Genomic DNA, 25,762 nt, shown 5'->3' on the forward strand with positions numbered 1-25,762 from the left:
AGAGAGACAGAGAGAGAGAGAGAGAGAGAGAGAGAGAGAATCCCAGGCAGGCTCTTCACTGTCAGCACAGAGCCCAACATGGGGCTTGATCTCACAAACCGTGAGATTATGACCTGAGTGGAAACCAAAAATGGGACACTTAAGCAACTAAGCCACCCAGCTGCCCCCAATGTTTCTAATACCGTAGTGGTGTCCTAGTGCCACCCTGGGATCATGACAAAAGGCAAAGGATGGTTTGTCCCTGTCACAGCTTCTCAGGCATGTTTATTGAGGGAACAGCAATGAATTTGAATCACTGTGTTATTTTTCTTTATACTCTAGGTAGATGTTGATGCACATTCCTTGAATTCCAATGATGTTTTTGTCTTGAAACTGCGGCAAAACAATGGCTACATCTGGATAGGAAGAGGTGCTAGCCAGGAGGAGGAGAAAGGAGCAGAGTATGTTGTGAGTGTCCTCAAATGCAGAACCACAAGGATTCGGGAAGGCAGGGAACCAGGTGTGTACTGTGGGGAGAAGGACAGCAGCCAACATTTCTATTTGGTATCATTGCTAATTATGTATTTATTTATTTTGATAAATAGGGCCTTTGTAATAGTTACAGGGCATTAAAAATCCTTCCATTAGTTGCAAAAGTGGGTGATGGTACCTGTCATATTTAAGTAATTTCTTAACATTAAAGTCAAGGTTAATGTAAAGCAATACCAACTCCATGCTCCTGGAAAAGCATTCAATAACTCGTTGTATTTTTCACAGAGGAGTTTTGGAATTCCCTTGGAGGGAAAAAAGGCTACCAGACTTCTCCACTGCTAGAAACCCAGGCAGAAGACCATCCGCCTCGGCTTTATGGCTGCTCTAACAAAACTGGAAGATTCATTGTGAGTGTCTTGCAGAACATGGGAGTAGAACTGAACGACCTTGGGAGAGGCATTCTGGTGTGGCTCTGACACTTTTTAGCCATGTTAGTGCTCTGATTCTCAGTTTTAGCTTGCTTGTCTGCAAACAGGTGATAATCTTAGCTCTATTCAGGGTGGCTTTAAGAGTCAATGAGTCAGTGATGTGGGGCATTGGGGTGGCTCAGTTGGTTAAGCCTCAGACTCTTGATTTCGGCTCAGGTCACAATCTCATGGTTTGTGAGAAAGAGCCCCATGTCGGGCTCTGCGCTGACAGTGCAGAGCCTGCGCGGAATTCTCACTCTCCCTCTCTGTCTCTGTCTCTGTCTCTCTATCTCTGCCCCTACCCCATGTGCATGCATGCACACACACTCTCTCTCAAAATTATTAAATAAACATTCTTAAAAAAAAGAGTCAATGATGTAATGGATGTGAAAGCATAGGAATACTGTAAAGTACTATATAAATCAAACTGCTCATAAAAATATCAGCTGCTTTGCACCTGTGTCAACATGAGGTTGTTGTGATACGAATATGCATATGGTTGGATTTACTAATTTAATAATTTGACACTTTCTATGGGAAACCATAGTGGTTTGTGATCAGACTATGTCAGTTTTGCACTTCAATTTCCCAGGGATTAAAAGTTTCACCACATTGACTGAATAAAAATATTATGGAAATATTATGATCATTGAGCAGAATCAGAGAAAGCTATACATGCACCTGCAAATTAACTGAAATCAGCAAAAAATGTTTTATTTCATTCACAGGCTTCGAGTTCCAGACGTTTCAAAGTAAAAGTATTTGTGTACAAGACTGATTTTATACTGGGCTCCAAAATATCTTGGAGTGCAGCCCCTCATCTCATTTCAACCATAAAAATTTGGTTTTCTCTGTTTGACATGTGAGGCTTCATGTAAATTTTTTTTTTTTTAATTTTTTTTTTCAACGTTTATTTATTTTTGGGATAGAGAGAGACAGAGCATGAACGGGGGGAGGGGCAGAGAGAGGGAGACACAGAATCGGAAACAGGCTCTAGGCTCTGAGCCATCAGCCCAGAGCCTGACGCGGGGCTCGAACTCCCGGACCGCAAGATCGTGACCTGGCTGAAGTCGGACGCTTAACCAACTGCGCCACCCAGGCGCCCCAATTTAAAGGACAAACTTCTTTCCTATATAAAATTTGATCTCAAGGTTTGGTCACCATGTCCTGGTGAATACAAGCTTTGTTTTTCAATACACACACACACACACACACACACACACACACACACACGAAAATTGCCTAAGTCTTTTCCCAGGTACATTGCTTGCTAGAAATAAAATGTTTTGGGGCGCCTGGGTGGCTCAGTTGGTTAAGTGTCTGACTTATCCTCCAGTCATATCTCACAGTTCATGAATTCGAGCCCCACATCAGGCTCTGTGCTGACAAGTCAGAACCTAGAGCCTGCTTCAGATTCTGTTTCCCACTCTCTGCCCCTCCCCCTCTTGTTCTCTCTCTCTCTCTGTCTCTCTCTCTCTGTCTCTCTCTCTCTGTCTCTCTCTCAAAAATAAATAGACATTAAAAAAATTATTGAAAGAGTGCTTTGAAGAAGAAACTGCTCATGTTCACTTGAAACAGTGAAGTGATTTGACCTAAATATTAAAGGTTTAAATTAAAAATTAGAGTTTTGATAAATATTTGGGTGTTGGGCACCATAGCTGCTCACCTACTTTCTAGGAAATCCCTGTATTTTAGAAACTTGTTAGAAAAAAATCTATTTTACTCTTTTGACTGTTAATTTTATGTGGCATCCAACTAACTTCTTATTCAACTAATGCTTCTATAATTTCTTAGTATGGTTTGCTCACATAGCTAAAATTAACATGCTCACATTGCTAAAATTAAATGAAGATATATTTTACAAAAATAATATCTAGGCTTTGTTCTCAGTCAGTCTTGAAAAAATCTATTAGTTTTTGTGGGTTTTTTTTTTGTCATGAACATATTTAAAGGAAATATACTTTTTCTCTACACCTACTCATTTTCTTATTTGATTTTTGGAACTCTGGCTATTCTCTTCACAATTTAAGGAAAATAGTGTCACTAACAAGTTTTTGATCTTATCATCACAAGCTGAAAGCTGGCTTTAGACTAGATTTGCATAAAATAGCAGAGCATGTTGCTTAAAAGAACAAGTTTTAGAACCAGTCTGCAGGTACAGTATCACGTACTTACTGGCTGTGTGACCTTAGGCTGGTTATTTACCTTCTCTGTGCTGTAGTTTTCTCATCTATAAAATGGGGATAATCCTAGTATCTACTATATAGTGTTGTTGTGAATATTAAATCAGTTCTTCCATATAAAGGATTAGAATAGTGCCTGACATGGAGTAAATGATATTTTAGGTTTTTGCTTTTATAAATCATTATGTGGTTGGTAAAAATTCTGTAAGAACAATATAAACTAACTTTTTGCTTTTGGTAAATAGTTTTCGTTTGTTTGTTTTTTATATGACAGTCCAGAATCTCATCAGATTACGACAAGTGTGTATTCTGCTCAGAGAGCTCCAGGTTGCCTGGGGCCAGCTTTACTTAGGCTGGGCCCAGCTGGGAGATTCTCCTTTGGGCTGTGGTTCTATTGATGCCTGTTTTTCCCCATGACTCAGCCCAGGAGTACAAGAGGGCCCTTGATGAGTCAAATTTACTAATTGACTTGGCCAAAGACAAGGTTACCTCCACTTACTGGACTGTACCACAAAGTCACACAGCAGAGGGACTAGAGTCCAATCTGCCACACCTTCCTAAATATCAGAGGGTTCTTTATCCAGAATCCTTTAAATTTTGTGAACTTCAGATTAATACCTGCCCACTGGTAGTGGGTGCGTTAAACTAACCCTCCCGAGTATCCTTTGATGTTAACTATAGAGAACAGAATTTAACACATTTAAAATAATAATAATAAAACTTTGCTTACAGAATATTATGTTGTATCATCTTGTCAAAAATTGTCAACTTAAAAAATGACCAGACCTACCGATCTTATTAAAATAATCTTGGCCTACAATATAAAAGACAGCTTAATACTTAGACCATAAACTCAAATACCTTTAGGGACTACAAAGGTGACAGAAATCCGTGAAGCAGCTTGTCACAAGGACTGTCATAGAGGTTGTCATAGAGCTGTGGTCAGACTGTTTGTAGCCTACCTAGGACATTCAGGTGCAGTGTCGATATTAAGTACTGTGCTTCCCAGACAAGATTCCATCAGTTTGTGATATATGAGTAAACAGATAAACAATTTTTTAAATCTTTATTACCCACATCACATCATGCCAGTCAGAGTGGCTAAAATGAACAAATCAGGAGACTATAGATGCTGGAGAGGATGTGGAGAAATGGGAACCCTCTTGCACTGTTGGTGGGAATGCAAACTGGTGCAGCCGCTCTGGAAAACAGTGTGGAGTTTCCTCAAAAACCTAAAAATTGATCTACCCTATGATCCAGCAATAGCACTGCTAGGAATTTACCCAAGGGATACAGGAGTGCTGATGCATAAGGGCACTTGCACCCCAATGTTTATAGCAGCACTTTCAACAATAGCCAAATTATGGAAAGAGCCTAAATGTCCATCAACTGATGAGTGGATAAAGAATTTTGGTTTATATACACAATGGAATAGTACGTGGCCATGAGAAAGAATGAAATACGGCCTTTTGTAGCAATGTGGATGGAACTGGAGAGTGTTATGCTAAGTGAAATAAGTCATGCAGAAAAAACAGATACCATATGTTTTCACCCTTATGTGGATCCTGAGAAACTTAACAGAAGACCATGGGGGAGGAGAAGGGGGAAAAAAGTTAAAGAGGGAGGGAGGCAAACCATAAGAGACTCTTAAAAACTGAGAATAAACTGAGGTTGATGGGGGGTGGAGGGAGGGGAGGGTGGGTGATGGGCATTGAGGAGGGCACCTGTTGGGATGAGCACTGGGTGTTGTATAGAAACCAATTTGACAATAAATTTCATATTAAAAAATAAAAATTAAAAAAAATAATCTTTATTACCCCAAAAAACAAAAAACAAAAAACTAGCAAACTTTATTTTTGTGGTGCTCCAAAAGAATACAATACATTCATATCCTATATACTAGAAAAATTACTGCTCTACTGTTGGATCATAAAGCTTCTTCATACATTTCAGATTGAAGAAGTTCCAGGAGAGTTTACCCAGGATGATTTGGCAGAAGATGATGTCATGTTACTGGATGCTTGGGAACAGGTAAAACTATATTTGATGGTAAGAAGAGAGTGTGCTTATAGCTGGGAACTCACAAAACCAGCTTTGAAAAATGGCAAGTCTAATAATAAATGGACCTATGGATTTAGGCTGTGTTTGAAAAAGACCCAACACAGTCTGGCAAAAGGTAAAACTGGTACTTGTAGCAAATTTATTTCCTAATGTGGAAATAATTCGATGGCTACCATCTGTGGCTGTATAGTTTTAGGAAAAGAAAAAAAAAAAACCCACTACTATTTTTCATTTCACTCCTAACTTATTCATGCATTCATCTCTTCATTTAACTAATAAATGCATTAGTGGGTACAATGCCTTGGAGGTGCAATGCCAAGAGGAAGACTGAGAGATTCAGAAGTTTTCTTGAAATCTGACATGAAGTCATAGGGGATCTTTCCCCTGGGAAAGAAACAGATGCAGGATAGTTTTGAATCTACACAGTAAAATACATTATTGTTATATATATCTTTATTTGGGAGACAACGAATGGGGATTTGGCATGCCATATCTGAGAGTTGGGTTTTGTGGGGTTTTTTTTTAAACCTTTATGTAAACTGATTAAATAGTGAAAGGGAAAAATAAATATATTAGGAATTAAAGTGTATACAGCAATTATGAAACCCGCATCTGAATTAGGCCTAGTCTTAGAGTGAACCCTGCTAATTGTTACGTTCAGATCTGTTCTTAATTGCTAAAGCCATTTGTTTATTTTACACCTTAGCTTCTTGGTCTAGAAATAATCATATTTGAATTTGGCACCTAACTACAGATTCTCCCCAGGTGAATGGATCACTTATTTATAGATATGAAATTTATTTTTTTTTAATTTTTTTGTTAATGTGTATTTAGTTTTGAGAGACAGAGAGAGACAGAGCATGAGCGGGGGAGGGACAGAGAGAGAGAGGGAGACACAGAATCCGAAGCAGGCTCCAGGCTTTGAGCTGTCAGCACAGAGCCCGGCACGGGGCTTGCACTCACAAACTGCAAGATTGTGACCTGAGCCAAAGTTGGACGTTTAACCGACTGAACCACCCAGGTTGCTGTAGATACGAAATTTAAAACCACATGTCAAAACACCTTTGTGTATTAAGAATTAAAATGAGAATGACATTTCCTTATTCAGAAGAATTTAATTCTCTCCATTTGTAGTCAATTCTATAGTCATGGATACTTTAGAATATTTCCCTTACTACATTTTATTTTTTTAATCACCTTTTTCATTTATATTACCATGATGTCATGGTTTGTTCTGTGCCCTGAAAGCAAATGTTTCAGTACTTTCAGTATGAATTAGAATACAACCAAAACTAATTTGACCAAAATTTCTCTGCCAACAAGTTATTCTAAAGTGATTTAAGTATAAGGTAGTTCAAGAGAATGCTTCAGCACTGAAGTTCCCAACCTACACATTTGACAAGAAGAATATGTACGGAATATATAATTACATCAGTTAAAAAAAAAACCCTCAGTATTTAAATACTAAACATTATAGCACTTTTACCAAGGTGTTACGGTTTTATAGGTGAAAACTATAGGCTTAAGTCAACTATTCCTAAAGGGAGTCTGAGGTCCCCACAAACAAACTAAGCCTGGTCCTCCCTGGATAATACTAAAATGGAGATAATGGCTGCCTTACATTCTCCAGGAGTGGGTACAGAAGATGGCCAATATGTTGTTTTGAGAAGGTCTATAAACTAGAAAATACTATGTAAACACGGAATATCAGGATGTGAAATCTGGAGTCAAACTGGCTGGCTCTCCATTTAGGTGTCTCCTAATACGGAAAACACTGGGAAAGTGGTGTAACTTCCTCTTCACCTCTTTGTCCACATCCTTAACTCCAGGGCTTGTGGTGAAGAGTATAAATGAATGGTGTGTGAGAAGCACTCTTCTGAGGGCTTGCGCCGAATGAGTACTCCCCAAACACTACATATGATTATTGTTCCATTTTTCAGATTTTTATTTGGGTTGGCAAAGATGCCAATGAAGTCGAGAGAACAGAATCTCTGAAGTCTGGTAAGTGAGATCCCATGGAGGCTGTTACCCCGAATGGTTATGACTAAGTCCCTGACTGCTCTTCTCAGCACAGTTTTCAAAACTACACATTCAAACTGAGGGGACTCTAATAAGCTTTCACTTTCACAACTAAAGAGTAATGGAAATTTTTTAAACTGAAGAATTTCAGAATGAGAAAAATAGGTTTTGTTACCTAATGTAGAATACGGTTACATCAATTTGTGCTGAAAAATTTAAATTCACTGAAATAATATTTTATTATTATTATTTAAATTCACTGAACTACTATTGAAACCTCTATAACTGTGATAACCTAGATCTTTTAAAATTCCTTTTGAGTAATGCTGTTCTTTCAGGCACAGCTGCTGTTTATTATTGAAAAGTATAAGAATAATTATGCCGTTAAGGATTATTCTTTAAAGTTTGGTTTATTTTTAGGCAGTCATGAGATGCTCATGTGCAATCCATAGCAGTTGAGAGAAATCAATAAGGAATTGTTCATGTGGAACAGTATCTGGCTACTTTGGGTCAATGAGCATTTGATCCATTACTTTAATTGGAAGACTTTTCATTCCGTCGTTATTTTAGGTTAATCAAAACTAACCGATGTGTATGTCTCTGCAATTCTTTATAGCCAAAATGTACCTTCAGACAGACCCTTCTGGAAGAGACAAGAGGACACCAATTGTCATCGTAAAACAGGGCCATGAACCACCCACATTCACGGGCTGGTTCCTGGGCTGGGATTCCCACCGGTGGTAAACTGGTTTTTGTAAGAAAAACCAAACAAATATTATGGTGCAACTGTCCCATTGCTGTTTTGGGGGAAGGAAGGTTTTTGTTGTTTGTTGGACTTTAGAAAGTTAACTTCAGCCGTATGGCTATTGTTTTTGTGCCTAATATTGGTTTGAAATTCTTTTTAACTAGAATTTTCTTATGTTAGTATTTTAAAATAACCTAAAGTAAATTTTTGTTATGGAACAAGAGTAGCTCTGCTGGAAACTGGGATTTATATCTTTTTATATGAAATTTGTGCATAATCTAGAGGAGTTTATCAGGGAATTTTATAAATCAGGAGCCATTAGCCAAACTTTTTCTTTAATATGCCAGAGAAGTAAGCCATAATGCCTTTGAGGCTATTCTCCTATGTGTTGTGTTCAAAAGGATAGTATATTTGTGGTGAGGTTGATGTTAAGGGGGGGTTTAAAAGTTTGTTGTTATTTTGCTTCTTCAGCCAATATGACTCTGACACCATTAACTCCCAAGTGTCATTTCCTAAGAGTAACTTTACCATGTTTGCCTTTTTAAAAGACTTTGAAATCACAGCTTTTTCATGACAAAATAGTCTACCTGGATATACGTATTTGACAGTGCTTGTTTAATACCACAAAGGCTATGTACAAAAAAATTCATTCATGCTGTCTTTCATCATTAAAATATACCTCTTTTTGAAAGGGTTTTTTTGGTGACATTTTATTCAAATATGACGTGTAAATTAATTACACAATTGGTTTTAAGGTTAAATACTTTTATTCACAAATACAAATTAATCTTTCTCTTAAAAAAATTTTTAATGTTTATTTATTTTTGAGAGAGAGAGAGAGACAAAGCAAGGAGGGGCAGAGAGAGAGGGGGACACAGAATCCAGAGCAGACTCCTCGCTCTGAGCTGTCTGCACAGAGCCCGACACGGGGCTAGAATTCACAAATCATGAGATCATGACCTAAACCGAAGTCAGACACTTAACTGACTCAGCCACCCAGGCACTCCTCAAATTTAATATTTCTTATTCATCCTCATTAAGTGGTCAAAATTAAACAACCTTTCTAAAGTTACATAATTAAAAAAGATTTTAAATATATTGTGCATCTGAAACCTGGGCCCTGTTAAAAGATAAATTGAGGCATATTAAACATTTCAAGAGTTTATTTGAGCAAAAAATCCATCCAGATTGGGCAGTGCCAGACTAGAAGCAGTTAGGAGCACTCTACCAGAAGGAACTCAGGGAGAGACTTTTATAGAGAAAGAGTAAAACAAAGTAAGGATATTACTGACTGGTTAGGCTTAAAGTCCAGTTGGCTGTTTGTGATTGGTTGTCCTCAGGTTTTGATTTTGTAACCTTGAGGCATTTACAGGCTTGGATTTGGGTTTGCTTACATAGGTCTCCACAGCATTAGAGCCACATCAGTCTAATGGCCTCCTTGTTTAAATCATTTAACAGACCCCCAAAAAAGGAGTTGGGGTAGAAGGTGGAGATCCAATAAAGTAGAAGCCAACTTTGGAAGTAGGCTAGAAGGTGGCTCATTGAGGAGCAGAAGCTACATTTCCATGGAAAGGGGAATCAGAGCCAAGGAGTGATCTAAGAAATTCTCACATTCTCTGTGTGGAATGAATGGCGTGCGCATTTCAGGCCGAGTCCTGGTGTGGGTTTGGCGTGGAGAAGTGAGCCCAGTACCATTATGGCTGAAAAGTAAATAGTCTTGTGGGGACCTGCAGCTTGTGCGAGTGCTAAGGAAGCACTGAGAGGCCACGCTTCCAGGCACTGTTCCTTCATTCAGCACATAATTTTATTAGGCGTCTGTTTGGTATCAGGCACTATTCTAGGCACTTTGGATCCAACATGAATGAAACAGACAAAGTCCAAACTGTCACAGAGTTTATATTCCAGGGAAGAAGCTTACAAAAACAAGTAGATACAGAGTCCCCACTTAGGCTCAGTCTTGCTTTCCATGGTTTCAGTTAACTGGGGTCAGCTGTGGTCAGGAAGCAGCTGATTCTCCTTCTGGTGCATACGCGGGAGGTCAATAGTAGCCTAACGCTACGACTCAGTGGCTACACCTTTTACTTCACTTCACTGCATCACGTAGGCATTTCATCATCTCACATCACCACAGGATGAAGGGTGAGTACAGTGCATTAAGGTACTTCGGGAGAGGGAAAGAAAGCCCATATTCACATAACTTTTATTACAGTATCTTGTTATAATTGTTCTATTTTACTGTTATTGTTGGTATGCTCTTGCAAGAACTAATTTATAAATTAAAATTTTTCAGAGCTATGTATGTATAGGAAAAGGTATATATAGGGTTCTGTACTTTTTTTTTTTTTTTTCAACGTTTTTTTAATTTATTTTTGGGACAGAGAGAGACAGAGCATGAACGGGGGAGGGGCAGAGAGAGAGGGAGACACAGAATCGGAAACAGGCTCCAGGCTCTGAGCCATCAGCCCAGAGCCTGACGCGGGGCTCGAACTCCCGGACTGCGAGATCGTGACCTGGCTGAAGTCGGACGCTTAACCGACTGCGCCACCCAGGCGCCCCAATATAGGGTTCTGTACTAACCATAGTTTCAGGCATCCACCGGGGATCTTGGAATATTCCCTGTGGCTAGGTTGAGACCACTGTATATTATAAAATATATTAGAATATAAATTCTGTGGAGGGAAGATGTATAGGGAAGGAGGACAGAAGATCTTAGGTGAGAGGGGGGAAGAGTGTAATTTTAATAGGGTGGTTCCGGAAGTCCCTGTGAAGTAGATGATATTCAAACATGGAATAGACAGGGGGAGGGATGAATCTTGTGGTCACACCCAGGGACAAGGAATTCCAAGTGCACAGGTGCAGAGCTGGGAGCATTGTCTCATGCCTGAGTTCTAAAGAAGCAGGGAGAGCCCTCAGGGTTCTCTCCTTTCAACACTGGACTAGAACAAATACATCTTAAGCAGAACTGCTGCTTTAAGCCTGAGCTGTGAAAACATTGCTTTCCTAAATCCTAAACCCACGTACCCGAGGCAGAGAGGGTGACGCCTAAGGAGACAGCCACACGTCATCAGCACAAGCCCTATGGGGAGGTTGTATCCATTGAGCAGCGTGCCCAGCTAAAACACTGGAGGCGGCCACAGAAATTACCAGCAACTACAGCTGCTACATCAGGATTTATAAGCTCTACATTTAGTAAAGGGAAGGTCACCTGGTGGCAAGATAGGAAAAAGAGGATTTGTAAAAATTACCTGGAAAGACTGAGCTAGGAAGTTGTTTTTTCTAGCTTCATACCCAAAGCTGATATGGCTTGAACAAACACCTGCAAATCATGTAAAGTCATTATGAGGGGAGGGGAACCTGTCCACCCGTAAAAAGATGATTGGTGGATTATAAAAGGGTCATCGATCTATGGTGCTGTGTAGTCTTAAAACTCCAATTATGTGTAAAGCCCTGTAGAAATTAGTCTTCTGGCTTTAAAATACAGTTGTATATAGCCTAAATTGATAGCTATAAAAGTTTCATAATTTTCTGCATCTCTTGAACTATTGCTTATTATTAATGTTTTTATTTTTATTTTTTTGTTTAAAAAAATTTTTTTAACATTCATTTTTTGAGAGACACAGTACAAGCAGGGGAAGGACAGAGAGAGGGAGACACAGAATCAGAAGCAGGTTCCAGGCTCTGAGCTGTCAGCACAGAGCCCCATGCGGGGCTCCAACCCACGAACTGTGAGATCATGACCTGAGCCGAAGTCAGACGCTTAACCGATTGAGCCACCCAGGCACCCCACTTATTATTAATTTTTAATATGAATCTTAGATTTCTTTCTTCTCTTTGAATTTCCTCAAAGATTTTTGGGATGAAAAACCAAAACAAATATAAGTTACTCCTCAGCTACTAGTGCTTTAAAAAAAAAATTTTTTTTTTACATTTATTCATTTTTGAGAGACAGAGGGACAGAACACAAGTGGGGGAGGGGCAGAGAGAGAGGGAAACACAGAATCAGCAACAGGCTGCAGGCTCCAAGCTGTCAGCACAGAGCCTAAAGTGGGGCTTGAACTGACAAACCCTGAGATCATGACCTGAGCTGAGGTCAGATGCTTAACCAACTGAGCCACCCAGGCACCCCTCAGATACTAGTGCTTTTATAGACCTTTCTTTGCATCAAATATTATAGCACACTCATTTTTGTATGAAATATATGACTAGAAAACAAAATTTAGTGAATGCAGTAAAACAAAGTGCTAACCAGAAATAAGTATTCTAGCCAGAAGTAGCGTATCTTAGGAATTTTATTTATTTACTTTTTATTTTTGTTTAAAGTTTATTTGTGTATTTTGAGAGAGCACACACACGTGCATGTGAGCTGGGGGAGGGGCAGAGAGACAGGGAGAGAGAGAGAGAGAGAGAGAGAGAGAGAGAATTCCAAGGAGGCTCCACACTGTCAGTGTAGAACCTAATGCAGGGCTCAAACTCACCAATCACGAGATCATGACCTGAGCTTAAATCAAGAGTTGGACACTCAACCGAGTGAGCCACCCAAGTGCCCCTCTCATCAGTTTTAAATAAGAATTCAGACTGCGGTATTAACTGAGCAAAAGACAAAGGAAACAAGGAACCTATAGAATATCAACTATTGTTTTTTGTTAGTATTTGTTTTATTTTGCCAGACCATTAGAGAATCGGCTTAAAAAAACTTTTTTTGTCCATTTCTTTTTTTAAAATATAATTTATTGTCAAGTTGGTTTCCATACAACATCTAGTGCTCATCCCAACAAGTGCCCTCCTCCATGCCCATCACCCATTTTCCCCTCTCCCCACCCCCATCAACCCTTAGCAAAATAACTTCTGTATTGTACAGGTTATTCAGAGAGATGGAATTCTAGTCAAAATAAAGGAAAGAATAATAGTATTTATTATATATATATATATATATATATAGAGAGAGAGAGAGAGAGAGAGAGAGGATACATATGTCGTACTTCAAAAAGTGTATGTTTGAAACTTTTTCTTGCTCTTACTTTTTTTTCCACTATGATTTCTTCTCTTTAGTTTTAAAGGCTTACATTAGATTTTTTAAAGTATGCTATATATTTTACAAATTCTCTAAAATAATTTTCTCTCTTAAATACCATCCTTACCCTACTACCAAAAATATTAACGATGAACTACTTTGGTGCTGGGAGAAGAAAAAGGGGAGGTTGGATCCACATTTTACTGTATGTGCCTAGATCAGCTTCGTGTGGTTCAGAAGTTAAAGTGTAAATGAAACTATGAAAATAGTGAAGCAAACACAGAGTTCCATCGTAATAGGGAAATCATCTGTCAGTAGCTGGTAGAAGAGAAGAAAATCAGTAAGGATACAGGGGTCTCAAACAACATTCTCAACTAATTTAATCTCACTGATATACTGAATACTCCACCAGTAATAGCAACATAACTCTATGCTTTTTAAGGGCATTTAAAATATTCACCAAGAGAGAAAATAATACCTTCTGGGCCAGAAGACAAATTTCCACAAATTTAAGGTATTGGAAAATCATATAAACGATGTTCTCTAACCACAGTGGAATTAAACTAGATATTAACGACAGGGAAATATCTGCCTAGTCTCCAAATACTTGGATAAAGGAAATCACAAGAGAAATGAGGAAATATTTTTATCTCAGTGAAAATTGAAATGCTGCCTATCAAAAGGTGTAGGATATGGCTGCCTCAGTATTTAAAAGGAAACATAGCATTAAATGTTAACATTAGAGAAATGGAAAGGCCTTGAGTCAGTGATGTAAGCTTCTGCCTTAAGAAACCAGAAGAAGAGCAGACTAAATCCAAAGAAAGCAGGGAGAAGGGAATGATGAATACAGACTAACACAGAAAAAGGGAAAAATATATAAATTACTAATATCAGGGGAAAACGAGGGGTATTGCCACAGGACCTTTGGACACTAAAAAGAAAATAAGAAACATAATTTTATGCTTGTAAATTTGACATTGATGACCAGGCACATTCCTTAGGAGACAGAAACTAGTAAAGCTAACTCAAGGAGTGGAGCCACATAAATAGCAATGTGTACGTATACTAAAGCAATTGAATTCTTAGTTGCACCTTCTAGCAGAGAAAAGCGTAGGCCTAACTGAACTTCACTGGTGATTTCTATCATTTAAGAAAGTAATAAAATCAGTTCTATATGAACTCTTCCAGATAATAGAAGATGATGATTAAAATAATAAGACATTTCCTGATTCATTTATAAGGCCAGTATTACCCCGATATCAAAAAGAAACAGATCATAAAGAAAGAAAAACTACATACCAGTATTTCTCAAAACACAGATATAAAAACCTTTAAGATAGATCAAATTGAATCCAACAATATGTAAAAATCAAAGGAGTTTATCCATGGAATCCATTTTAATGCTTAAAAATTAGTCAAGAATTCTCCGTAGTATCAGAATTAAAGGGAAAAACCATACGAAAATCTGAATAGATGCAGAAAAGCATTTAATAAAATTCAATAACCATTCATAATACAAACTAGGAATAGAATGGAAGTTCCTCAATTTTGAAAAGGGTATCTGCAAAAAAATTTAGATCCTATTTAAGAAAGGAAAACCAAATATTTCCCACTAAGATCTAGAACAAGATACAGTTGTTTGTTCTCATCATTTCTATCCCTTATTTTACTGGAGGTTATAAGCAGCCTCATAAGGCAGGGTTTCTAAACCTTGGCACTATTGACATTTTGATAATTCTTTGCTTGGGGACGGGGAGGCGGGTGGGGGGGGGGGGGCGCTGTCCTGTGCTTTACAGGATGTTTAGTAGCATCTCTGCTTACCAGATACCAGTAGTGCTCTCCTCTACCTCCACTGAAAATGCCTCCAGATAGTTCCAAATGTCCCTGGGGACACAGAGAAGCAAAATTGTTCCTCCTCGGAGAACCACTTCAGTAAGATATGAGAAAGAACTAGAAGGCTCAAAGGTTGGAAAAGAAGAAGTGCTCCTGGTGAAAGTGATCTGGACATTAATAATTTTTAAATGCTCCCAGGTGACTATAATATGCAGCACAATTAGAGACCTACTAGAGCCTTCTGCGAATGGAATACAGCTCTCAAAAACTATAATTATTTATCTTTCAGTCACAGTATTTTTTACTGGCAAACATCCTTTTGACTTAAAAATTCTGTCCATGTCCTACTCTAGCCTCAAATCGAATTTGAGGCAGTGAAAATTCCATTATGATAAATCTACATGCCAACGTGTAAGATTTACTTACTCCGTTTATTCCAGAAAGAGATTTTCACTTTAAAGCTATAAGAATGGAAATTTTCTATTTGGAAATCTCTTCAAATTCAGTAAAACAATGTTCTGTCTGATTAAAACCAAAATTAAGTCATCTTTAAAAAAACCTTCAGAACTGTGTACATCTAAACAGCACAGTAGAGGGCACTCTTTCTCCATGTTAATAGTCTTGGCTAGTTTGTGAAAACACTGAGAAACATTCGTATTTACTTTTTTTGTAGATTGAAAAAGAATAGTGCTTCTAGGCAGGTCAAATGTGGCTGTGTTCTTGGTCTAAAAATATTTTATACTATCTTCTAAATTTGAGCTTCAACAGAGTGCAATGATTTTATGATATATTTGCTATATGCCAGCCTATACTGGTGTGTATATCCTGGTGTGTGTGTGTGTGTGTGTGTGTGTGTATAAACTGGTGATACAGCAGAGAGCAGATAGTTAAGGATGCCCTGCCCTCAATGGAGCTACATTTTAGTAGGCAGAAAGAGAAAAGAAGCAAAACTCAATATGTATTCTGTTGTATAGCAACAAGTGTTATAAAGAAAAAGAAGACTAGAAAGAGGGATAGCATCTGTGAGATGAAGAATTCTATTTTAGATAGAGTGGATAGGAAAGCCCTCTCTAAGGTGACATTTCATCAGAGAACAAAAGGAAGTGAAGATATCATCCTCTGATGGTTAATTTTATGTGTCACCTTGACCTGGCCATGGGATGCCCAGATATCTGGTTAAAGATTGTTTCTGGGTGTGTCTGTAGTGGAGTTTCTCAAAGAGATTAGCATTTGAACTGGGAGACTGAGTAAAGCAAGTGGCCTTCTCCAATATGGGTGGGCATCATTCATTCTGTGGAGGGCCTGAGTAGAACAAGATGGTGGTGGAATGTTGAATCGGCTCTTTTTAACTTTTTGAACTCAGATGGCAGTTTTTCATCCCAGGACTGTGATGTATACCATCAACTCTCTCAATTCTCAGGACTTTGTACTCAGATTAGAATTTATACCACCTGCTTTCCTGTGTTCCCAGGTTGTAGACAGCATAGTGTGGAACTTCTCAGTCTTCATAATCATGTAAGCAAATTTCTTAAAAGTAATTCTCATTTGGGGCGCCTGGGTGGCTCAGTCGGTTGAGCGGCCGACTTCAGCTCGGGTTCAGCTGTGGGTTTGAGCCCTGCGTCGGGCTCTGTGCTGACAGCTCAGAGCGTGGAGCCTGCTTCAAATTCTGTGTCTCCCTCTCTCTCTGCCCCTCCCCCACTTGCACTCTGTCTCTGTCTCTCAAAAATGAATAAACGTTAAAAAAAAGTATTAAAAAAAAGTAATTCCCATTTCACACACAGACAGACACACACACACACATACACACACACACATCTCCTGTTGGTTTTGTTTCCCTGGAGAACCACTACTGATGACTTACACCTTGGGCATATCTCTGGGTGGATCCGGCAGAGTTTTTCATGCAGAGGGAAAAGAAACTGGCTTGTTCAAGGCATTGTGAGGAAGCTAGTGTGGCCAAAGAGGATTGAGGGGGGTGGAGAAGTCTGAGAGATGAGGCAGAAAGGTAGTAGAAGCAAAATCATACAGAACTTGTGGTATTTTCATTTTCCCTCTGGATGAGATATGGTGGGATGACACGATTTGTCTCAGATCTTAAGAGACCCACGAAGGGCATCTGGTTATGATCTATGGTGGTGGTGAGGAGGGACTAGATTCAGACATGTTCAGAATATGAAGCCAATAGGAAGATAATGGATTTGATAGTGAGTGTGAGAAAAATGAGAGAAATTGACTCTCACAGGAGTTGCAGGAGTTGTCATTTACTGAGCTGGGAAACGCTGTGGGGGAGAAGTTTGGGAAACGGGAGTTGAACATGTTCATTTTTGAGATGTTTAGCCTACTGGACAGTGAAAGTTGTCGGGTAGGCTCTTCAAGTTCGATAGAGAATTCATGGCCAGGGACGTGTATTTGCTATGAGTCAGTGCATAGATAGATTTAAAGACCTGAGAGTGGGCATGATGACAAAGGGTGTGAGTGTAGATAAAGAAGGCATCTGAGATGATAACTGAGTCTCGGGATGTTCCATCACGGAGAGACGGAGAGACGGGAGAGGTGGGGAGGAGCAGCAAAGAGGATGAGAAAAAGATCTCAGTGAAGCAAGAAGAAATCCAAGGCAGTCCACGATGCCAGTGTTTTAGGGAGGACGTCAGCCTCCTTTAGTCATACAACAACCTGTGCCTTTCTGATAATATTCCAATAATATCACCATATTCTTGTGAATGTTGTAGTGGATGCTTAATGGGTACTTATTGCCAAATTGTACATTATCTAAAGCAGTGACTTTCAAACAGACCTAATTTGCTCCCCAGGGCACACATGGCAATGTCTGCTGACATTTTTGTTGTCACAGCTGGGGAACATCAAGCGCTACTGGCATCTAGTGGGTTGAACCCAGGGGTGTCACTATCCATCCTACAGCACAGGAGAGCCCCTCGCAACAAAGGATTATCTAGACCAAAAGGCCGAGAATCCCTGACCTAGAGCAACTACATTTCAATTGGAGAAAAAAAAAAAAATAGTGTGTTACCACAGGGAAATTTTAAGGAAATAAGCTAAAATGAGATATTATAACACAATAGGACAGCTGCTTTAAAAAACAAAAACAAAAACATGATGTTTCACATAAAGGACAAAGATCTTCAAATTAATTAACTAAATTTGCCATATCCTTCTCAGCATGTAATAGAGACCCTAAGACTTAATTGTTTAGCAGATATTAAAATATATACAAGTACATGTATAGTTTTTTAAATTTTCAACACTACAATTTTGATACTCCATATTTAAAATAGATGTTGTTGAATCATGGTATATTCATTTCCTATTGCTGATGTAACAAGTTATCCCAAATTTAGTGGCTTAAAACAACACAAATACATTGTCTTCTAGTTCTGGAGCTTGGAATCATAAAATGGGTCATCACTGTTACATTTCTTCTGGAGGCTGTGGGGGAAGAATCCCTCTCCTTGTCTTTTCCAACTCCTAGTACCGTCCTGCATTCTTCCATCTTCAAAGCTCACGGTGCAGCATCTTCAAAAATCTCTCTCTCTCCTTAGCTGGCCTTTGCTATGCGACCATTAGTAGTGTCTTCTACTCTGACTCTGACTTTCCTACCTCTTCTCCTTCCTCCAGTTATAAGGACTTTGCCATTACATTGGATCCTACTGGATAATCTCCCCATCTCAAGATCCTTAATTTAATCACATCTGTATCCCTTTGCCACATCCAGACAAGATGTGGTCATCTTTGAGGGTTTGTTATTCCATCTGTCATACTGGGTAGAAAGGTATACAAAGAAACCAGTATAATAGTCAGTTGGCATATTGAGTGAAAGCTGAGAAACTGATAGATTTTTCCTACTCTCTTCTACCTCTGCCTTCAGCTTAGACCCTCATTTCCGAAATAGAAAATAAATATAATTGTAGCTGGGGGGAAACTTACTCGGCATTTCATTTCTTTCCTAATTCTTGCAAAGTTGCTATTCTTGCTCCAACCTGAGAATCTTATAAATGGAGGCAGAAAGAAATCGCTCATACTGGTCTTAGATAAGGCAGTTGCTATTATGTGTACAATTATAGTAACACTACTTGAAAGACAAAAGTAAATACGGGACAATTACGGAGACAAGGGAGTGGGGCAATATTTTATTTGGGTTTAGCCAGAACCAAAATATTTTGAACAGCCAAGGATCTAATTTAATACGATAATTTTGAGCTTTGGTTTTTGAGAGTGGCACTTTTCTATTCTCAGGCACAGACGTCTGTGAACTTCCTGCATTTGAAGATAGAGTAGAGACATTGCTAGAATGATAATATTCTCAGCAGGTCATCAGTGAGGTTAGCCAACAGGCTTCTAATGGTGCATAATATTCAACCCAGGCTTGAATGAGAAGAATCGTTATTGGAAACTTTGACTTCTGAATATAAAAGTACTTCAAAAAAGGTCATGTTTTTATCAGGTCAAGTATTATTTTACATGAACCTTTATGAAGGCACTGCAGAGAACATCTGGTTTTACAATCCTTGAATTGGCTGCTCATTTAAGGCTGCATTTGATTCTTGCCTTTGTCATGTTTTAGGCGCCAAGAGGTCATCAGTTACTCAAAGCGGAAAATGTATATAATGTCTACCTGTCCCTATAGAATCCACACAACCCTCTTCTTTAGGATATTCCTTAGGAAAAGAGGCTGTTGCCCAACACAATATATTTCTCAGGGAATTGTACAAATGGCACATAGGTGCAAATCACTTCATTCCAGTACCAAACTGTCACAAGCTCGACAGAATGTTGTATAGGCCAAAATAGCCACAGAATAATGATTCCACAGCTTTTAATGAAAAGACATGAATAAACAGAGTTATTATGTTCTAGTTTCTCATAAGGATTACAGGTTTCCTATAGTCAGCTAAAATATTCTATGCTCCTAAAATGTCTAGCTCTATGAGTTTTTATTTTTTAAGTGTATTTAGTACTTGCTGATTTTTAGGATAATCATTAAGTGAAACCCAAAAGGTTTCATTCCAGGCATGGTTTTCGCCACAGAAAGGAAACTACTCAATCTTAGCAGAACCAGATTCCCTCCTGGACGTCCCTGTGATAACACCTAATATAAATATAATGGAGAGATTACTGATGTGTTGGACTTGTTTTGCTTTGTCATAAAGCAGTGTAGTTGGTTAGGATAAGAACACTATGTGGTGTCTTGATAGGGCCTTTAGCTAAACGACCTTGGGAAGGATCCTGGCTCCATCATTACTAGTTGGGATCGACGTATTAGCTAAATCACTTAATTGCTTTTTTTAAAAAAAAAATTAATGTTTATTTATTTTTGAAAGAGAAAGAGAGACACAGAGTGTGATCAGTGGAGGGGAAGAGAGAGGGAGACACAGAATCAGAAGCAGGCTCCAGGCTCTGAGCTGTCAGCACAGAACGCAATACAGGGCTCCAACTCACATACCACAAGATCGTGACCTGAGCTTAAGTGGGATGCATAACTGACTGAGCCACCCAGGTGCCCCAGAATCAGTTAACTGCTTTTTAACCTCAGTTTGCCCAACAGTTGAGCATGCATTTGCTTGCCTACTCACCTTACAATCCACATATATAAGATGGTCTTCACTGATGAGCATGCATTTTGGAAAAAATACAACATGACTGCCAGAAATCAGGTCATTGAGCTGCCACACCAGGCTAGGCCAAATGACAAGAGAAGGAGACCATGAACAAGAGCATGGCCAGTCTTTGGATGTACAGAATATGAAAAGATAAGAAAACCTGTCTGAACAAACCAAAATAAACAAATGTGTCAAAAAGTGGCTATGCTACGGAAGGGATTTATAAGCATGATTAATTGTTCACTAACCATGGAAACCTTGGGGATAAGGAGGGGATGTTGGAAGAAGCTCAAAGATTGAGTAGAATAAATAAAATAATAATGGTGGTGCGGGTGGGGTGACAGTGAATAAAACTCAATGCCAGAAAATTTACTAGTACTTTGTGCTTGACAAGATTTGTTATATATGCAGAGGTGAGGTGTAAAAAAAATAAAATAAACAAAACTTATGCAGAAGGCAGGGAAAAGTCCTTCTTTTCTTGGAAGAAAAAATCCACCTCTTATAGGGATGCTATTAAACATTTTATGTATTCACTCACTTAATTTTTTTTTGTTATTATTCTCAAATTAGTTAACATACAGTGTAGTCTTGGCTTTGGGAGTAGAATCCAGTGATTCATCACCTACATATACCACCCAGTGCTCATCTCAACAGGTGCCCTCCTTAATGCCCATCACCCATTTAGCCCATTCCCCTACTGACTTCAGCAACCCTCAGTTTGTTCTCCATATTGAAGAGTCTCTTGTGGGGCACCTGGGTGGCTCAGTCAGTTAAATGTCCAACTTAAGCTCAACTCATGATCTTGTGGTGTGTGAGTTCGAGCCCCACATCGGGCTCTGTGCTGACAGCTCAGAGCCTGTTTCCTATTTTGTGCCTCCCTTCTCTCTGCCTCTCCCCCACTCATGCTCTGTCTCTCTCTGTCTCAAAAATACATAAACACTAAAAGAAAAAATTTAACAGTCTCTTATGGTTTGCCTCCCTCTCTGTTTTTATCTTATTTTCCTACCCTTCCCTTATGATCATGTGTTAAGTTTCTCAAGTTCTACATGTGACGTATTCACTCACTTTTTGCATTTACCAGGTATAGTCTTCTACCGACAAGCACATCAATTATATTGAACATTCAGAAGGTAGAAGGTAGAAGTTTAGAGAGGCATTCTCTCTAGCTCTGGAAAAAAAATGAGAATATCCTGAAGGACAAAGAACAATTAAAAAAAAGCAGAATGCATTGAAAATAAAAAATATTTTTATTGATAGTGACTTGGTGCTGATAAATAGTCTGAATATTCAAAAGGTATGAAATCTACATTGAAATAATTTTGTATGTAACTTGGGAGCTAAAAAATATTGTTTCTCAATATGTGTGTGTTTTTCCCTCAAAGTGATGTCATACAAACAAACAAACAAACAAGGGAGGAACAAAACATATTAATGTGATATCTGTATTTGCTACTTGATTTCTCTTATCCATTCTTCCCTTTTTCCTTTTAGTAATAGAAACTCACCTACTTGCCTTCATAGTTCACATTCTTCTCATTCCCAGTAGCAAGGTGTGGTCATCTGACTAAATTCTGGCCAATGAGCAGAAGTTCCTTGAGTTTTAAGGGCAGGTTTCTAGTCAATTCCTTAAAAAGGAAGTTCTTTGTCTTCCATTTTTCTATTCTCTTTACCAGTAGCCGGAAAGTGATGAGAGCTTGAATACCTACTCTGGGCCAAGAGACTGATGCCACAGTAGTAAATGACAGATCATCTCTACTTTGACTTGGATCTGCTTATTTTAAGATGGATAAATAAAAAGAAAGAACATTCTATCATATTTGAGCCACTGTATTGTGGAATCTCTTTAGAGCAGGTCAGCCTGTACCCTAATTAATATAAAAACTGATATCAGAAGTGGAGTTTTTCATAAAATATGTTCTAATGTATGGCGTCCTGCCTTAATGATAGACTTGCTAAGAGCGAGTAAATACATATTGTAGGTGGAGATGCTGTCAATCCTTCGTATGGTAAAACCTTAAATACAATGTTACCAGTGGTAACTAAGAAGGCAGATCAGATGCCTCTTAAGGTTGGGAAAATGCAGAATGTTAATGTGTGTTGGCTGTTCCATGCAGCTTTTAGCAATGTGCTGTAAGAGAGATGAAGTCAGGCAAGAATTAATCAGTTTAAAGCAGGGATGAAAGGGGATCTAAATCTGCTCTATTCTCAGCAGGTGGCCTTTAATCTAAATTGACTAAGGGATTAGTAACTTGGAAAAGCCAACTGTTTCTATAAACAAAATAACAGTAGATAAAGTTGTCACTCAGGAGTTTGTTCAAGAGCCTTCCTTTAAGTGTTCTCAGCCAGGAATGTGAGCCAATCCAAAATCAGATTAAGCTACCCAGTGTAGCTGCTCTTATTTCAAGGGAGAGAGGGATGGTATCGTTGTTAGTGTTATATCCAGATAAATCTTCAGATTGTGGTTTCTTTCAGATACAAGTTCCTGGAACCAAGTAGACAGGGAGTCAATTCTGGTTTTGAGCAAATTGTATCGCTGAAGAATTTACAGTCTAATCTACAAATATCTGTGATTATATAATCAGAAAGCACTTCCTGAGATCCCCTCAGCAAAGAGTTCAGAAACCTGTGCTTCATTCTACTCAAAAGCTAGAACTCCTTGTCTATCATCTCACCTAAAGTGGAAAAGAAGGTATGGTCTCCAACATGCACAGTAGCTGTGCTGGGGATTATGGACAGAGGAGAGTTTCCCAAAGAACAAAGCCCAGAGACCAAAAGGATAACGGGCAAAGGAGTTTTCCATACAGCAGAGCAGAATTTAATTGAGGAATTTTCTCCACCACTGGCGAGGGTACGCTTCACAATTCCCACCCAGCAAGATCTCAGCACTGCTCTAGATAAGTGATTCTGTAAGTTTCCCATTCTTTGTATGTCCAAGTAGGAATTTTTCTTGCAGTTTTCCTGGTTGTATTTCATCCCTGTATGTCAGGGTATTTGTACTTGTGTGTGCGGACTTGGGGGCTGTGAGTGTGGCAGTCAAAATATCCACTGGTGTAGATCACGGGACCAGACGAAGCCTCATCAGAGTTCATGGAAATAATTTTGCATCATGTAGAGATTAGATTTTGAGCTAAACTGGATTGAACTCTACACTGTTTGCCCTCAGAAAAGAAGAGTGTGGGATGAAAGAGACAGGAGATAATTGAGCTACCTTGCAAATAGGCCATAGTACTAGGTCCCCTAGTATTCAATATCCCTTAATTCCTTCTTATCATATAACCAACCAAAATTTTAGCAAATATTTGGCTGACCAGGTAGAACTGAAATTTCTCAGCCTCCCTTGGAGCTCATTGTGGCCACATGAGTCAGTACTGACATTTACCTAATAGACATTGACCCATATACTAATAAAGATAGCACTTGAGCTTTCAACAAGAATGAGATAGGAAGGCACTTAACTATTTCTAGGAATAATAATGGAATGAAAAGCAATGAAAATATATTTATGAGCATCTTATGAGGCAAGTTTAATATTATACTTATTTAAGACTGGTGAGAAGGAAATACTTAAACAGTACTTTTCTGCAAAATTAATAAAGAGTAAGGTTAGTGATTCAGTGTACATTGTATTTGACTATGGTTCTGTAGTTTCTCTAGTGGCTCTTTCTTATCTCTGATTTGTAGGCCTATAGTAGGGTCTGAGTTACTACATATTGAATGACAGTCTCGGGTGGGATAGGCAGCAAGATGATATGGTTGGAAAGCCTAAAATGATCATTCAGTTCTGTTGCCGAGTTTTAACCTACCCAAAAGAAGGAGAAGAGAAGAAAGCACAGTTATATAATTTCTGAATGCATCACAGCAAAAACATATGCTCTCAGAAGGCATAAAAGAACAAACTTTTCCTACAAGAAATACAGCCAATCAGAAGTCCTGCATTACCCTCTGTGTTGGAGAGCCATTTAGAGATCATCTGTATTTACTCAAGCATAATGCTTACTATTCCCATCTCCTATCTCAGTAGTTTATCAAATTATTCTTCACACCACCCACTTCTAACAATCTTGCTAAAGAGCATTGCCTCCACATTGTATTTTTAGCAACATTTGGCTTCCACTAATGGTTAGAAACCCACTATAGATTTGAACACTAAGCATCTATCCACCAGGCTCATCAATCAGGCACACAACAATTCTCATGCCAGTAATTTCCCAAAGCAACAGAGAAACTGGCCCTTCTTCTAAAAATAGTAACTAGAAACTTACCTTGAATTAATAGAAAAAAAGCCCTAACGTTTATTTTAAGCCTGATGCATTTGAACAGGGTTTGAATTTAAAGGTCTGCATATGCCCAGCATATGTAGAATGACCATTCATTCCAGTTGGCTGTTGTCCCTGGGGAAGAAAAACAGCCTGAGAGGCGGGGAGAAAGGCTTATAAATGCCCTTCACCAAAAAAAAAACAAAGAAAAAAGAAAAACGATATAAAGAAAGCCATTACACCTATAAAAAGTGGTTCAACTTGATTACTCATTAGGGAATAGCCAAAATCAAGTATTTTACTTGACAATACCGGTAAAAACACCAGTGAGGATATGGTGCATCTGGAACTCTCATCCCCTGCTGGTTCAAATTTGAATGGACACATTTTGAAAAACTTTCACTTTCTATTAAAATGAACATCCATATACCCTATGACCCAGAAATTTCACTCCGTGGTACATACCCAGCAGAAATGCATACGGAAGTGCACCAAAGGATACAGCCCAATTTATAAGCGATAAATTTATTTGTTTATTTATGTCTTGCATTGGCAAAGGAATGAAGATACTGAATAGCAATTTCCTTGTATAATGCAATCAGTGGAAGGCAAATCAGAGGTATTATTTCCCTTGTGCTTGCAACTTGTTTTGTTTTTTTCTCTTTCATGCCGATGTGAAAAGCAGCTGACTATTATTTGACATCAGTCCTGTCATTTTCAGTATCTAATTGACTACAACATTTGCATTTATTTCATCAGGTCTCCATCTCTTCAGAGAGATCTCTAATACACTTTTTCTCCTGATGCCAGAATAAGAATTCAGTAGTCATAATGTTTTTTGTAACCTTTTGAGTTAGCTAATAGGACAAAGTCCATTTTCTTTACAGGGATTATATTTAATGTTATTATGAGAAAAATGATACCTTTATTAAAAATGCTTGATCATAAAATACATTTCCATGCTGATTGCAAACACTACTGAATTAAAATATTATTCCTGCAAATTTACTATGACACAGTCTAAGGTTTTAATAATTCATGAATTAAGATTAATGTTGATGTTATCCAAATGATTCTGGCTAATGTCAACTCCTAAGTAAA

At 38.5% G+C, this 25,762-nt stretch overlaps 1 protein-coding gene across 1 annotated transcript in view; it reads left to right on the forward strand.

Moving 5' to 3' along the window:
• The window catches only part of SCIN (scinderin), an 82,233-nt gene extending 73,592 nt beyond the window's left edge, over positions 1–8,641 (forward strand). Inside the window, exons 12-16 of the mRNA XM_043588987.1 lie at positions 322–499; positions 757–878; positions 5,075–5,152; positions 7,123–7,183; positions 7,818–8,641. Of these exons, the coding sequence (XP_043444922.1) occupies positions 322–499; positions 757–878; positions 5,075–5,152; positions 7,123–7,183; positions 7,818–7,945 (567 nt within the window). The 3' untranslated portion in view covers positions 7,946–8,641. The remainder of the gene's footprint in view (positions 1–321; positions 500–756; positions 879–5,074; positions 5,153–7,122; positions 7,184–7,817) is intronic.
• The last annotated feature ends 17,121 nt before the right edge of the window (positions 8,642–25,762 follow it).

This window comes from Prionailurus bengalensis, chromosome A2, assembly GCF_016509475.1.
Source record: "Prionailurus bengalensis isolate Pbe53 chromosome A2, Fcat_Pben_1.1_paternal_pri, whole genome shotgun sequence".
In the NCBI taxonomy this organism is placed as follows: Eukaryota; Metazoa; Chordata; class Mammalia; order Carnivora; family Felidae; genus Prionailurus; species Prionailurus bengalensis.